Source organism: Pristis pectinata, chromosome 17, assembly GCF_009764475.1.
Source record: "Pristis pectinata isolate sPriPec2 chromosome 17, sPriPec2.1.pri, whole genome shotgun sequence".
Taxonomy (NCBI): Eukaryota; Metazoa; Chordata; class Chondrichthyes; order Rhinopristiformes; family Pristidae; genus Pristis; species Pristis pectinata.
Genome location: NC_067421.1, coordinates 31,857,325 through 31,872,048, shown reverse-complemented (window position 1 = coordinate 31,872,048; position 14,724 = coordinate 31,857,325). Strand labels below are relative to the sequence as shown.

At 37.2% G+C, this 14,724-nt stretch overlaps 1 protein-coding gene across 5 annotated transcripts in view; it reads left to right on the top strand.

The window, feature by feature from the left end:
- Positions 1-14,724, top strand: part of smtnb (smoothelin b) — a 223,446-nt gene that overhangs the window by 175,287 nt on the left and 33,435 nt on the right. For all 5 annotated transcript variants that reach the window (XM_052032118.1, XM_052032117.1, XM_052032116.1 and 2 more), the window contains 2 exons: positions 13,261-13,428; positions 14,579-14,654. In XM_052032118.1, the coding sequence (XP_051888078.1) occupies positions 13,261-13,428; positions 14,579-14,654 (244 nt within the window). The remainder of the gene's footprint in view (positions 1-13,260; positions 13,429-14,578; positions 14,655-14,724) is intronic.

Genomic DNA, 14,724 nt, shown 5'->3' with positions numbered 1-14,724 from the left:
TTCAGTTGACTGACTTTATAATATGACGAATTTTCATTTAAAATTCTTACCCTTTGGCTTAAGTTTCCTTATTGCCTTATCACTATAACTACTTGCTGCTGTACTGTTTCCCCATATGTTCCTCCTTTATTGTTCCTTATTACATCTACACCACTTCCTAAACACACCGTTGACAACTGTGCCTTCAGATGTCTAGGCATTAGCTCTGGAATTGCCTACCTAAACCTCTCTACAACTCCATCTCTCAATTTTTCATACCTTCCTCAAAATCAATTCCAATCAAGCTTTTTGTCAACTTTGCTAACATTTCCTTTGGTTTCAAATCAAGGATCAAAGGACATTTTCATATGTTAAAGATTCTATTTAAATGTAGGCTGTTGTTTTATTACTTTGAACCTGTGTACCTGTATTACTTTTCTGGTTTACTTTTAAGTAATATTTTGGATTTACATTTTCAATACTCTTAAATCAAAGCCAAAGTCGAGTTTATTGTCAAATGCACAAGAACATGTATGCACAGGTGCAATGAAAAACTTACTTGCAGCAGCATCACAAGCACATAGCATCATATAAGCAGCATTCACAAGAAAAACATAAATTAAACATAAATTGTAGACAAATTTTACTTATATTTCTGTAAGACCAGCTCTTGAACACCACATTTCTCATCTAAAAATCTGCATTGTTCCAGTATTTTCCAAAAACTCAGATATCAAATGGGGTCAGTCTCATAGCTCCCCATCTTGCCTTCAGTGCTTGTATCATATCTTAAATTAAATAATTACATTGCTTTTGCCCTGTTTCAAGCTTATTATGGGAAGAAATTACCAGGTGGATGCAGGAAAGATTCAAGGATGTGCTTAAAGCATCCTTGAAGACATACAACATCCCTACTAACTCCTGGGAGTGTTTGGCCCATCCCTGCTTAATGAGAGAAAGAGCATTTGGGATGGTATTTAGAGCATGCAGAGGCCCTGAATAAGTGATGGATGTAGTGGACCACTTCATAAACTGTACACCCATCTGCCTTGTCAGCCTCCACCAGCCCCATCTATGCAAGAGTCTGTGGTTCCCCCACTGGCCTCTTTAACCACCTTAGAAACACCAAAACTAGAGTGGACATGAGTTATCCTTGATCCTGAGGGACTGCTGAAGATGATGATGAAGAAGAAGATATCTGCATCTTCATTTTGACCTGCTCTGACCTGAATTTGGCTGTTCTGGTATATAGTCTAACATTCCGCCAGCTTTGTTGATAGTTGCACTGCCCAAAAGTCTACTAAGACCTCTTTGTCTTTTTCAGATTCATCCTTGGATAGTTCATGTATTCAGGTGTTGCATTTGCAATTAGCATTAAATCCCTTGTTTCTATCTGTTCTCTGATGCAAGTTATGTAAGTGAACATAAGTCACAGTTCTAACACTAAAACCTGAAAATTCCTGCTCTCCATTCTACTGACATCTCCATTCACTAACATATCCATCTCTCTGCCACCTCTCTCAGCCTCATCACATTCATAATTTCTTTTATTGGTACTTTCTATCCTTTAGCCAGTTTATTATCTATTTCCAGGGTTTATCACACATTCTTGGAGCTTAATTAATAGTTTTCCATGTGAACTTTTACATGCTCAATACTGCTGTTATTTTTTAAGTACAATGCAATTAAAAATTGTCTTTTTTTTCCATGACTGAAGCATATAAACGACCTTTTCCAGGTTGTTTGTAGAGAATTTGACCAGATACTTTCTGTATAGCCTTCAGATTTGCCAGTACTCCTAACTGAAAGTTTTTTTGTATACTAATAAAAACTTACTGCATGTAGTAAGAACAAAGAAAATATTACTGTACAATAAGTTACTTTCTCATCCATCATTATCTGTTTGTTATACAATTACTGCTTTGCAACCTGCATGTTTGAACGCATAGCAACTACTGAAACTGAAAAGCACTTATGAGAATTTTTTTCAAAGAAGAATAAAATTAAGCATGAAGTTTGATGGGATCAAGGAATCATGAATGGGGGGAGACTATGAAAATGGATCAGGCAACTACATGTGGTAAAATAGCATAAATATTGCAAAACTGCTCTGCCTGTCATTAGAACGGAGGGCTCAGACCTTTGGATTTGAAAGGCCATTTTCAGGTTAAAGCAGGAGACCAGGAGCCAAATTTGTTGCCTGCCCTTCAGTAAATGTGCAGGACTAGGACAGACAGACTGCAAGGCATGTGTGCTTGCTTGATACTTCTTGTGAATAATTCTACTGCACATACAAGGCAGTGCAGCTGTCATCCTTTTGTCTCTACTCATGCTCTTGCTAGTAATTGGCTGGCAAAACAACCCTGGAAGCCAATAGCATTTATTTGTCCCACAGCATCCTAAAATTAGATAGCTTTCTGTCAAGACAAAGTATTTAAATATAGATCTTGCTGGTGGATTTGCTGCAAAAGTGACCTTAGGAGCTCTTGTACATTGAGGCCATTGATTGCTCCTAAAGCTGAATATTACTACATAACTGGATATGCAGAAGGTCAGAAAAGCTTGGTGATCATATCTGACATTGCACATCTCTTGTCAACAAATCACGTGGGAAGATATTTTATATTAAGGGAAGCCTGAAAGCCTCTTTTATACCTATGTCAGCATGCCTGGTGTCAACATTGGGAATTTAAAGAATGAAAACTTCCATACCCTCTCGACTGTGGTTGGGGACTTTAAGGATGCATTATGCAATGCAGTGAAAGAGATCCACGTTGATCTACAAGTTTTCAGGAAAGTGGTAAATGAACAGGTGGAAGAGGTCAGAAACCAGGTTTTGCCTCTGGCCACCACTGTGAATGCACTGCGAGAGGAGAATCTGCAACTCAGGGTGGAGCAGCAGAGGTTGGCACAGCAGGTTGAAGCACTGGCCAAACTTGTCAGGCTGGAAATACATGAAGATTTGGTACCACATCCTCCAACTTTCGCAAGTACTCGAAGATCATCCTCCTCAGGAACAACTCGTCTATCTAGAAGCAACAGTTTGGTTAGTGCAAAAGCAAGTTGAAATTTTTATTACTGTGTACTTGTAAATTTAAGTAAAATGTCAGCTATTCTATTAATGTCAATGTCAGGCTAACATTATTTTGCATGGCAAAGATGCAGTCGATATGGTGAAAATTATACTTCTGAAAAGCATTTAACTGAGGTAACTGTTCAGCCACAATCTTATGGAAAGGCAGAGTAGGCAGAAATAGATGAATGGCCTACTCCTCCTTCTAATTCCAAGAGTCTTAAGACCATTAAAAACCATTCTTGCTAATAAATGGAGAAAGATCTGTCTGCATGAAATTTTATTTCTAAAATATAATCACCTCTACCCATCCAGTTGTCCCTGCAGTAGCAGTAAGGTGACCCTCTCCATACCAAGGAAATGGCAGAGAAAAAATGAGTTTAACAACTTTGTTCAATATATTGTAACAGAATTACTTAATCACCTCATGGTTGGCTGATTTCAAATAACATGTTCTCATGTTCAAAGTGTTCTTTGCACTGGATCTAATTTGACGCTTCTTACATGGAATATACCAGTCGAGGAGAATGTGCTACTTCCAGCATCTAGCAGCCTGAAGCTATAGAATATAGAGTTTTATTACTTGTAACATCCAATTTAAGTCCTTGGCCTTTACTGAGGTAATGGAAATAGCCATTGTGATACTTCAGCAACAAATAGCATCTGCAGTCTCTTGTGTCTCCATTGTGATACTTCATAGTTTTTGTAGGCTATGGAAAGAAAAAACAAATCCTGTTCCAGCTGGTTGTTTTAATGATCCCTGCAGGGAAGTACATGTGTGTATGTAAGAAGAACACCAGCAAACTGATCAAAGTTTGCCAAAATCTGCTAGAGTCATGCAAGGTTTCTCACATTCTCAAAAAACTGTACCAACTATTTCCATTGCAAGTAAGTAGTAAAAGCCAACAACTGCATACTTTACTGCAAAGCAGCATTATTGCACTAAGTACTTCCTGGTCAGTTAAAGTGAATGGGTACTTGTCCTTGAATAGAGTTGATAATTTATCTTCACTATTAACCCTACTTTCTATTGCTTCGTAAATCCTACTCCACAATATGACCAAGTTCAAAAACTCTGAAAGCAAATATGATCTTCTTCCTAATCTCCATAATGCTAGTCTTTGTTAACTTCAATTAATTGCTTGGAATTTGCCAAGAATAATAACTTGTCTCTGATTTTTCCATTAGAGTAATGCTTTGGTTTTCCCTGGTGGCTCTGCTAAGATTAGGAATTTGTATGTGTCCAAGGAATGATTGGAGCAAATCCACAAAATATATTGCTTTCCATTTTTGAGAGAATTTTTTAAGTACAACTTTCATCAAAATGTTAATTTGATTGGAAACTGAATATTCAGGGCTAATCATTAGGAAGACTAATCAATCGTGAAGCTATTATTCGTTGATGAATATTTATTGTTCTGGTCCTGCACACCCAAACGCTGAGTAGTATCATTATTAGTTAAACTCTTAAGTGCTAATACTTACTTTCAGGCTACACACAAGCGATCTTTTATTTCCTCTCAGTGGATTTGAATCATCCCAGTTAGAAGCCACTGTTCCAATATATTGACATAATGCTTACAACATTAGTTCTTTAAAGTCAGTTATATAATCATTGGGAGTCTGTTCTCATCTGAGCCAGTAAAGAATGTTTCTTTCTTTATCTTTGCTTCCTTCAGTCTTCCCATGTGACTTATCTCAGGGTGTTAAGGAGTTAATTCAGACAGAAATTCCACACTCTGTCCAATGACTACTGAGGAAAGGAGGAGATCAAATGTGGCAGTGATATTTCATCAGTTAATTAGCCTAATGGCATTTGTTGTATTGATCATATATATTTGAAGAATGGCTCCTTTGGAGATCTAGAAGGAATTTTATTGAGCTTGCAGTAGACCTGTACTGCAGTTGTAATGCCACAGAGTTATGGCATAAGTAATTTATTTGATAGGAAGTATTTTGTTGAAGAAGTAATTAAAGAAAAGCCTGAAGCTCTGTGGAGATACCACAGAGTTATTATTTCTGTGGTATTTGACAAAGCTGCCTGTTGGATTTCAGAGCACCTACACTGTGCTCATGGACATAATTTAAAAGTTCATTCTCAGCTTCTTGAGCAGTACCTATGTCACCAGTAGAAACAAAAACTATAACTAAGTTGAAATGAAAGCATGAGGAATAAATAACTCAAGAATTTGTTCAGTAAATGGTGCTGTTGGAGATCACATTGAACCAAACGATCAACTCCTCCATGAGCTGTTTTGTATAAGAGTTCCTACTCTGCCTCTCACGTAGGTTTCATATGTATTTGCCAAAGGTTTTTCATAATGATTTGCAATACATTGCAATTATAGGGTGTAATAGCAGAGCTGTTACTCTCAATATAACCCTCGGATCACATGTGTGTCCATTTATTATGATGATGAGAGTGAAAGTGTGAAGAATATTTCAGTGACCCACGTGGAAATTACACAACTATGTCATTGCCTCATCCAAGCAAATTGCTTGTAAAAGGTTTGAACATATTCAATAAGTCACGGTTTGATGTGATTTACCTGTGAAATTATTCTGCAGACTTCACAGTGCAACTGTTATATGATTTGCAAAATACTTATCCTGATTTAGGATTCGTACACATTAGGATTATTTGTACTTTTAAAGACAGTAATGGAGGTTAGCTTTAAATTTGCTTATTTTATTATTCAAGCATGTTTATTCAAGCATACACAGAAACTGGATTGAGACTACTTTGCAATCTGTCAGTAAATTAGTGGTGCACTTAGTTACAACATTTCTTTACCAAGATTGTTAGTTGAATATTGGAAATTATTCACAAAATTTCTGCTGGGCAACATGGTCTTTAGAGTAAAAAACATGATCAGTTCTGAAGTAAAAGATACTTTTCATTTCAAATAAAAACATAAAATTCTGGAAGTACTCAGCAGATCAGGCAGCATCTGTGGAGAAAGGAGTATGGTTAACCTTTCATGTTGGTATTGAAAGGTCACCTATCTGAAATCTTGATGATGAAAGGTCATTGATGAGAAATATGAATTATGTTTTAGCATAATCACAAAATATGAGTGAAGGGAAAGTCATGAACAGGACTGACAAAGATTTTTTCCCAGTGTGTTGATAACCTTTCATCATCTCATTAGTCATTAGAAAACCTAGAAGTATAATAAGTTATATATTTTGTTTGCACAAAGAAGCAGATTTAACTAACATGAAAGGTTAAATTCACTTCTTTCTTTGCAGATGCTGTTTGTTCTGCTGAGTATTTCAAGCATTCTCTTTTTTTCCGCTACAAATGCTGTCTGACCTGCTGAACATTTCGAGTATTTTCTTGTTTTATTTCAGATTTCCAACATATGCTTTTTTTAAAATTTTCGTGTGCTTTTTTTTAATCCTATTTAAGTTTGTCACAATCCCTTTATTGGATCAGTCAAAGCCAGAGAAAGTGAAGGGACCCTTGTTCACCAGGTTTATACCAAACTTGGTGTGAGATTAAAACCACACTTCAAACAAAATCCTAAAAAGGATTGAGTGATTTTGGACCTGAAACCTCTTTTCTGATACTCACCCAACCACTTGGTATTTGTGCAAGACTTGAAGCATCTTTTAAGTCTTTTTTCAGTTCAATATTTATATAATGGTGGGTAATAACAGTGCATTTAGATAAGCCACTGCAATTTCAGAGTGAACATTCAAAATGGTATTATTTTTACTGGATATATGTACCTATGGATAAAATTTTGCAATGGCAGGTTGATTTGAAATTGTGCCCCTCTGCAAATGCAGTTGATAACTGTAGAGTTTTATTTTTAGTCTGCTCTACATTGTACAGTATTGTCACAAAATACGAATGGATGGAAAGTTGAAAAAAAATTATTTTTCCCTAGTTTGTAGATTACTGAGCTCACTGAAGTCAGCATGTTTTTTTTAGGTGACAGATAATCTGACACTGCATCTGTTGAAGGTGAAATGCACTATAACTTGCCATTGGGATAGATTCAATTTCCATTTTCTGCGTCATGGAATTCATTGTGTAGAGTGAAGACCTCCAGTTTACCATAATTTATAGACCGTTCTAAGAAACTTGTGATTGATGATGATTAAATCTGTGCATCTGTTGCGCATCATGAAATGGTGGATGGACATTTACTGCAAGGGTCAAACAGCACCTGTTAGAAGTGTAACTTCCAATTTGACAGAATTTTGCCTTATGGCTACTTAATGGATAATACAGTGCAGAACATTGTTTCAAGCTCAGGAAAAATCTCATTAGTCTTTAGAAAATCTACAAGTATATAAATCTACATAATATAAAGTATGTAATCTATATAATCTACAATTACTTTATAAAGTACTGTATATAAAGTATATAATTTACAATTATATGTTTTGTTTGCATAAGCAAACATTTTATGTTTTATTTTGTAATATTTTAATGTAGATTATTATAAGCATGGAGAGGCCTATTGACACTCCCTCTATGCTTATCTTATTTCAGATGCGGCTTTAATCATGAATTATTAAATTCATACAAATACCTTACGTATGTTACAGTACCAACGTCCATGTTCTTTTGTGTTGATGCAGCTCAATTGGCTTGCGAATGTTCAATTATGCTGTATGTACTAAGCTACACACCCTACCTATCTTCCTTTCCTAATAACTTTTTACCTTGTATGTAGAGAAGTACTTTCTAAACTTGCCCATTAGGACTCAACTTCATTACATTTGACAAAGATATTATGGCAATTGTGAGGGAGAATTAAGTGAGATTTGCCCTGTGAGATACTGGTTACCATGTGTTAGTATCTTCCTACTTTCTTGATTTGTTTACGTGATGTATCCTGGAATCAATTTGAAGTTAATGTGTGTTATCACTGAGAACAAGGATCAAATATGTTGAACAACAGCTGCAAGGGTTGCTTCTGGCTAAAATCTTGACAGACTGAGGGAAACAGCTCACAACATTTTGCCTATGATAACTAAAAGTAAAACTTAATTAGTGTGTATGTTTCTAACAGAAAATAATAATCATGATTACTTTTAGTGTTTTCTGTTAACAATTGATAAATCAAGTAAATACTGTTTGTGTCAAAGATTGTAGATTATATGTTGATATTTAATGAAAGGATTGTACAGGACAGTTACCTGCTCTCCAGAAAAGTTATACTGAGTGAGATAAGTGAGGTTATAGAGTCATAGGGTTATACAGCATGGAAACAGGCCCTTCGGTCCAACTTGTCCATGCCAACTGTGTTGCCCAGCGAGCTCATCCCACATGCCTGTGTTTGGCCCATGGCCCTCTAAACTTCTCCTATCCATAGATATATAGATCTATAGATGATGTTGAAGAAAATTAAAAATATAAGCCTGAGGTAAACAAGGCTGCCTGAACTAAACCATTTCAGGAACTGATGGCTTTGGACATCGTTATTAACTGCTGAGTTAACATTTTATTGGAAGTTTGAAAAACTGAAGTGAATTCACCAATGCAGAGATATCATTGGTGAAATGTGGTGATATTCTGATACTTTGTCTACTCTACCTAACTGACTTTAGAATAGAAAAATAGTAAATCGAAAATCAGACAATGTAGAGGTTATCTCACTATGGCACCAAGTAGTGAAAATTACTTCCTGAAGAATACTGTTGATGCTAGGGAAGAGAAAAGCACAGGTATAAGAATCTGAGAAAAGTGAGCAAATGAAATATCAGCATAATTACAGTTTCCATGGATGATAAAGTATAAATCTATTACTCATAGGGTTCAGCAAAAGGAGATTAGTTTCCTACATTCATAGAACTCAAGTTAATTACTTTTACTGCTGATTTCCACACTGTTCTCATCTTCACATGGCCTATTTCTGATACCTTTCCCTTTCTGGCTTTCCCTGTTTCCATCTGAGGGGATGGTCTTGCCACAAACATCCATTTAAAAAATAATCAGATGATGGAAAGAGAAAATTATCACAAAAATTGGTGGAATTGTGGATTGACTTGAAAATTCGTGGAGCTGTGGATAGCAAAGAAGGTTGTCAAAGGATACAGCAGGGTATGGATCAGCTGGAAATTTGGGCAGAGAAATGGCAGATAGAGGTTAACTGGACAAATGTGACGTGATGCATTATTGAAGGTCAAATGCAAGAGGAAAATATATAATAATGGCAGGACCTTTGGGAGCATTGATGTACAGAGGGATCCTGGGGTGCAATTCTATAGCTCCTTGAAAGTGGCAACACAAGTAGATAGGGTGGTAAAGAAGATGTATGTCATGCTTGCCTTCATCGACTGGGGTATTGTGTATAAAAGTTGGGAAGGGATGTTGCAGCTGTATAGAACTTTGGTTAGATCACATTTATAGAATTGTTTACTGTTCTGGTTGTCACACTATAGGAAGAATGTGGAGGGCTTAGAGAAGATGCAGATGAGGTTCACCAGGATGTTGCCTAGATTAGAGAGGATTAGCTATAAGGAGAGGTTGATCAAACTTGAATTGTTTTCTCTGGAGCATCAGAGGCTGAGTGGTAACCTGATAGAAGTTTATAAAATTTATGAGAACCATACATGGGGTAGATAGTCAGAGTCTTTTTCCCAAGGTGGAAATGTCAACTACTAGAGGGCACAGCTTTAAGCTGAGAGGGGAAAAGTTGAAAGGAGATGTGCAAGGTTAAGTTTTTTTACATAGAAAGTGGTGCCTGGAATGCACTGCCAGGGGATGTAGTAAAAGCAGAAGTGATAGCAATGTTTAAGAGGCATTTAGACAGACATATGAACGGGCAGGGAATAAAGGAATATGAAGCATGTGCAGGCAGATAGGATTACTTTAGATTGGCATCATGGCTGTCAGAGACATGGTGGGCAAACTGCCAGTTCCTGTGTGGTACTGTTCTATGTTCTATGCTGTCTGACTTGCTGAGTATTTCCAGAATTTTCTGTTTTTACTTCAGATTCCCAGCATCTGCAGTTTTGTTTTGATTTGCATCTAATGTCTCTTGGTTGCCAATTGTACATATGCATTCATCTACTTGTGAAACTAAATTTATATGTTACATTCAGGCAATATTATTTAAATAATAGAGCAAAGGCTATGTAAATTCTTTTGTTTCTAAAAGAAAATGCATGGAATAAATGGTTTGTCTTTTTCTGCTGTTTATCTCGACTATTTTCAACTGACAGCCTATTCTCAAGATGGCGACTCTTTCCAGTAGTATACTTCCACAGGTACTGGAAGCTTCCTGTACATTCTGCAAATGGTCCTCTTTGTATGTGTGTCTAAACAGTGAATATCATCAAACTATTTTTTCACCTTAGCCTTCCTAATTTCCTTTTTAAGTGCATCCCTATACCTTATATACTCTCTCATTAGTTCCCTATACCTGTCATATGCTTCCTTTTTTCTTTTTATCCAACCCTGACTATCCCTTGACATCTAGGGTTCCCTGAACATATTACCCCTGGCCTTTATCCCTACGGGGACATGTTGACCTTGAACTCTTGCTATTTCTCCTTTGAATGCTTCTCACTATGCAGAACTAGACTTACCTGCAAGTAGATGCTCCCAATCTACCTTTGCCAGGTCCTCCCTATGTTAATTAAATTGGCTTTTCCCCATCTGGGAGCTTTATTACTGGTCTATTCCTATCCTTTTCCATAACCACTTTAAAGTATATGGAGTTATCATCGCTATGTCCAAAATAATCCGCCCAGTGACACTTGACCAGCTACATTCTCCAAGATAAGGTCCAGTAATGCTCCTTTCCTCCTGGACATACCTCAAAAATTCCACCTTCTCTGATCTTTTAATGCTAAAGCAATCTCGGTTAATATTTGGGAAGTTGAAATCTCCTAGTCCGATAACCCTATCTTTATTGCACTTCTTTGATATCTGCCTACATACCTCTACCCATATGGCCTCTTTTAAGGAGCCTTCTAGGATATCCTCCTTCAATACTGAAGTCTTTGACTAACTTTGTAATTCCTCCATCCCTTTTATTCTCCCCTCTGTCTCGCCTGAAAATGCTTTGCCCTGGGATATTGAGTTGTCAGTGCTCTCCGTCCTTTGACCATGTCTCATTGATGGCAACAATATTGTAGACCCCCATGTTAATTAAAGCTTTATCTACTTTAAAAGTGATACTCCTTGCATTAAAATAGAAACAACTTAGCTTTGAATTTCCTTGATGTGTACTTCTGTCTACCGGACTTACGAACTATTTCTCCTCTAGGTGACTGTACTTCTCCATCTGGACAAATACTCTGAGTCCTCCCTTCCTGCTAATTTAGTTTAAACTTTCCCCAACCGCACTAGCAAACCAGCCAGTAAGGATGTATCATAGAAACATAGAAAAACTACAGCACAATTCAAGCCCTTCAGCCCACAAAGCTGTGCCGAACATGTCCCTACCCTAGAAATTACTAGGCTTACCCATAGCCCTCTATTTTATTCAGCTCCATGTACCTATCTAACAGTCTCTTGAAAGACCCTATCGTATCCGCTGAAAGACCCTATTGTATCATGACCTTCGGCTGTTCATCCTCCCCTTTCGGAACATCCTGCAGCCGCTCTTACACATCGTTGACCATAGCACCAGGGAGGCAACCTAGAGTCTCGTTTGCCACGACAGGAATGCCGATCTGCCCCCCTTACAATAGAAACCCCACCACTATCACAATCCCAGTCCTGTTTTCTCCCCCCTTTCTGTCCAGCAAAGCCGTTCCCCCCCACAACGGTATCCAATATGGTATACAGTACTTGTTAGAGAGGGGAATGGCCATAGGGTACTCCTGGATTACCTGACTGTCCTTCCTGGTGGTCACCCATCTCCTCCCTTTGTGTATCTGTGGAGTGGCCAGCTCACTAAATGTACTGTCTACTACATTCTCTGCATCCCGGATGCACCATAGCGAGTCCATCCCCAGCTCCAGTTGTTTTGAAGGTCTGCCAGGAACTGTAACTGGACATGCTTCCTGCAAGTATAGTAATCAGGGACATAGGAAATGTCCCCGATCTCCGACATCCTACAGGAGGAGTAAACCACTTCCCTAGCCTCCATAACATTTATGACTACTCCCTTCAATTAAGACAGTATGTCTGGGAGCAAAGCAGCTGCTTGCTTGCTACAGTGAACCTAAGCCAAGGGAATGTCCTGAGGTACTAAATATATACTCTTTGACTTTTGTTATCTATTTTAATACTGGCAGCAAATCAACAAACATTGTTGAAAGGTCATATTGTGACATTTAGCTATGTGCACAGACTCAAGAGTAAAGCAACATGCTTTTTATTGTACTACCTACATTAATTATTGAAATCTTAATGCTTAAAGTCATATTCTAACATACTGGTAAGCAACAATAGTTTGTCAAAACCAAATCTAATCCGATAATTGAAAATTCAGCAGACCAGGCAGTACCTGTGATAGAAAAATAAGAGGCATTGAGGAGCAGAACTGAAGGAGAACTGTCAGTGAATTAAACAAAGCACATAATACAAAATACTGCAGATACTAGAGATCTGAAATAAAACAGAACATGTTAGAATAACTCAGCCTGTCAGACAGCACATTGTGAGAGAGTATCAGAATATACAATGCAGATAGAATGTTCAATGCCATGTCAGAACAAAAAATTATAAATGTTTCAGATAATAATTGCAAATGACTACTTCAGCACACCTAAAATTAACTAATTTTGATTCCATAACCTTTGGGCACATAAAACATTAATATTTACAAGTATTTGCATTTGTGTCATAACTAATAGATAGTTTCCAGTTTCATTGGGTGAGCATCGTTGTTTATCTTTGTGCAGTGTATGAGTTCTGATTATTAGGCTATGGGAAGTAATACTCTGAGATGGAATAATTACCAGCAGGGAGATAATACAGAAGTTTTCATTTGATCCTGAAATTTCCCTAACCATTGGTGGTTCCTCAGAGCTCTTATTTTAACTTGAATGTAGCTTAGTCAGGTATTCATGTTTTCCTCAATTAAATTGGTGAAGTTTGCTTTGATGAATGTGATCAGTTTGAAGTCCACAAATTCCTCTGAGCATTGATATACCATCAGTTCATTGTTCTACTGTCTGTTATTTTAATAGAGGTGTTAACCTGCTTAAGAATGTTCAAGCCTTTATTGAAATATACCTATGTGTAGAACAGGGAACACAACCAAATGGAGTCTGTTTGTTTATCTTTGCAGATGGAGACAGAGCCAGTAATGACTGAAGCAGCCCAGTCACTACAGTTTGAGGCTACTCTACCCAATGGGGTAGAGGAGAAAGAAAAGGAGAATGCCAAAGAGAAAAGTAGCAAAGTCATTCAAGAAGATCTGAGTGCTATTGAAGATGAAGAAGTCCTAGACAAAATGGTATGTATTCATTGTAGAAATCATGATGGTTTAATAAAAGAGTTGGGGGAGGTGGGCTCCTTCATTTATCATTGATTGTAAGTGATTTGTTCATATGAGCCACCAGTAGATCAGCTTCTTAAATGCACCATTCTGTGGTTGATCCAGCTCAGTGGTCAAAGTACAATGTTAAGCTAAACTTTACCTTCAGAGAATATAGAGCTTTCAAATGACTGACAAGTCAACATAATCAAGTACCAATGAATTCTCTGCTGTTTAAAGACAGGAAAAAAAAGGTGGGTGATGATCTTAAGGTAAAACTGTTGTGATTTTTATGACTACAGCAACTACAATTTGGAAAACAGCAAATGTAACACTGCTGTTGTAAGCAGAAGGATAGCAGGGAATTATAGGCCAGTTAGTCTAAAATCAGGTGTGGGAAAAATGCTGGAATATATTAGTAAAAAAAGTAATAACAGGCTACCAAGGAAAATCATAAAACAATTAAACAGGGTCAATATGATTTTATGAAGGAAACGTGTTTGACAAATTTATTAGATTACCTTGAGGATGTTCAGAGCAAAGTTGATAGAAGGAACCAGGGGTGCAATATACTTGGACTTCCAAAAGGCATTCAATAAAATGCCACATAAAAGGTACAAAATTAGGGGTTGTTAGTTGAGGTTGATAAATTAGCATGGATGGAGAATTAGTATTGAATTGATACATGGAAGTAGTTCCTTCAATGATGAACAACTCCCAGTACCTCACCAAAGTACTTATGCTCCTATCGTGAACTTATATGGTCAGCATCAGCAAACTTTTTGTCTGTTATGAATGCACAGCCAAGTCTCAATCTGTCCTCATTATTCGTCCACTTGTATTTCCAGAGATTTAGGGGTAATAACCAAGATTGGTTACAATAATCAGTATTCCCTGGTTGAGAGTCAACCAAATTTACTGCCACCCTGGTTAAAGACAATCAACTCAGCAGATGCTGCCAATCAAATTCGTGATTTTTCCCGGTTGATGTGACACATCTACCCATCTTTAATCATTTGAGATATTCTGAGAGTTTAAGTCTTGTAGTTTTAGCAGGTCAGAGGAACACATGTGTTTAAATAAAATATTACTACTTTATAATACCTTTTTCTCTAACTATATTCCAAAGCTTGATGCAACAACAGACTTTGAGAAAAGGAAGATGATTCGAGCTGCAATGAGGGAGCTTCGGAAAAAGAAAAGAGGTGGGTAGTTTAAATGAAAAGGCACATTAGTGCAGCACAAACATTGTTCAACTATTCCTGTGATCTTGCA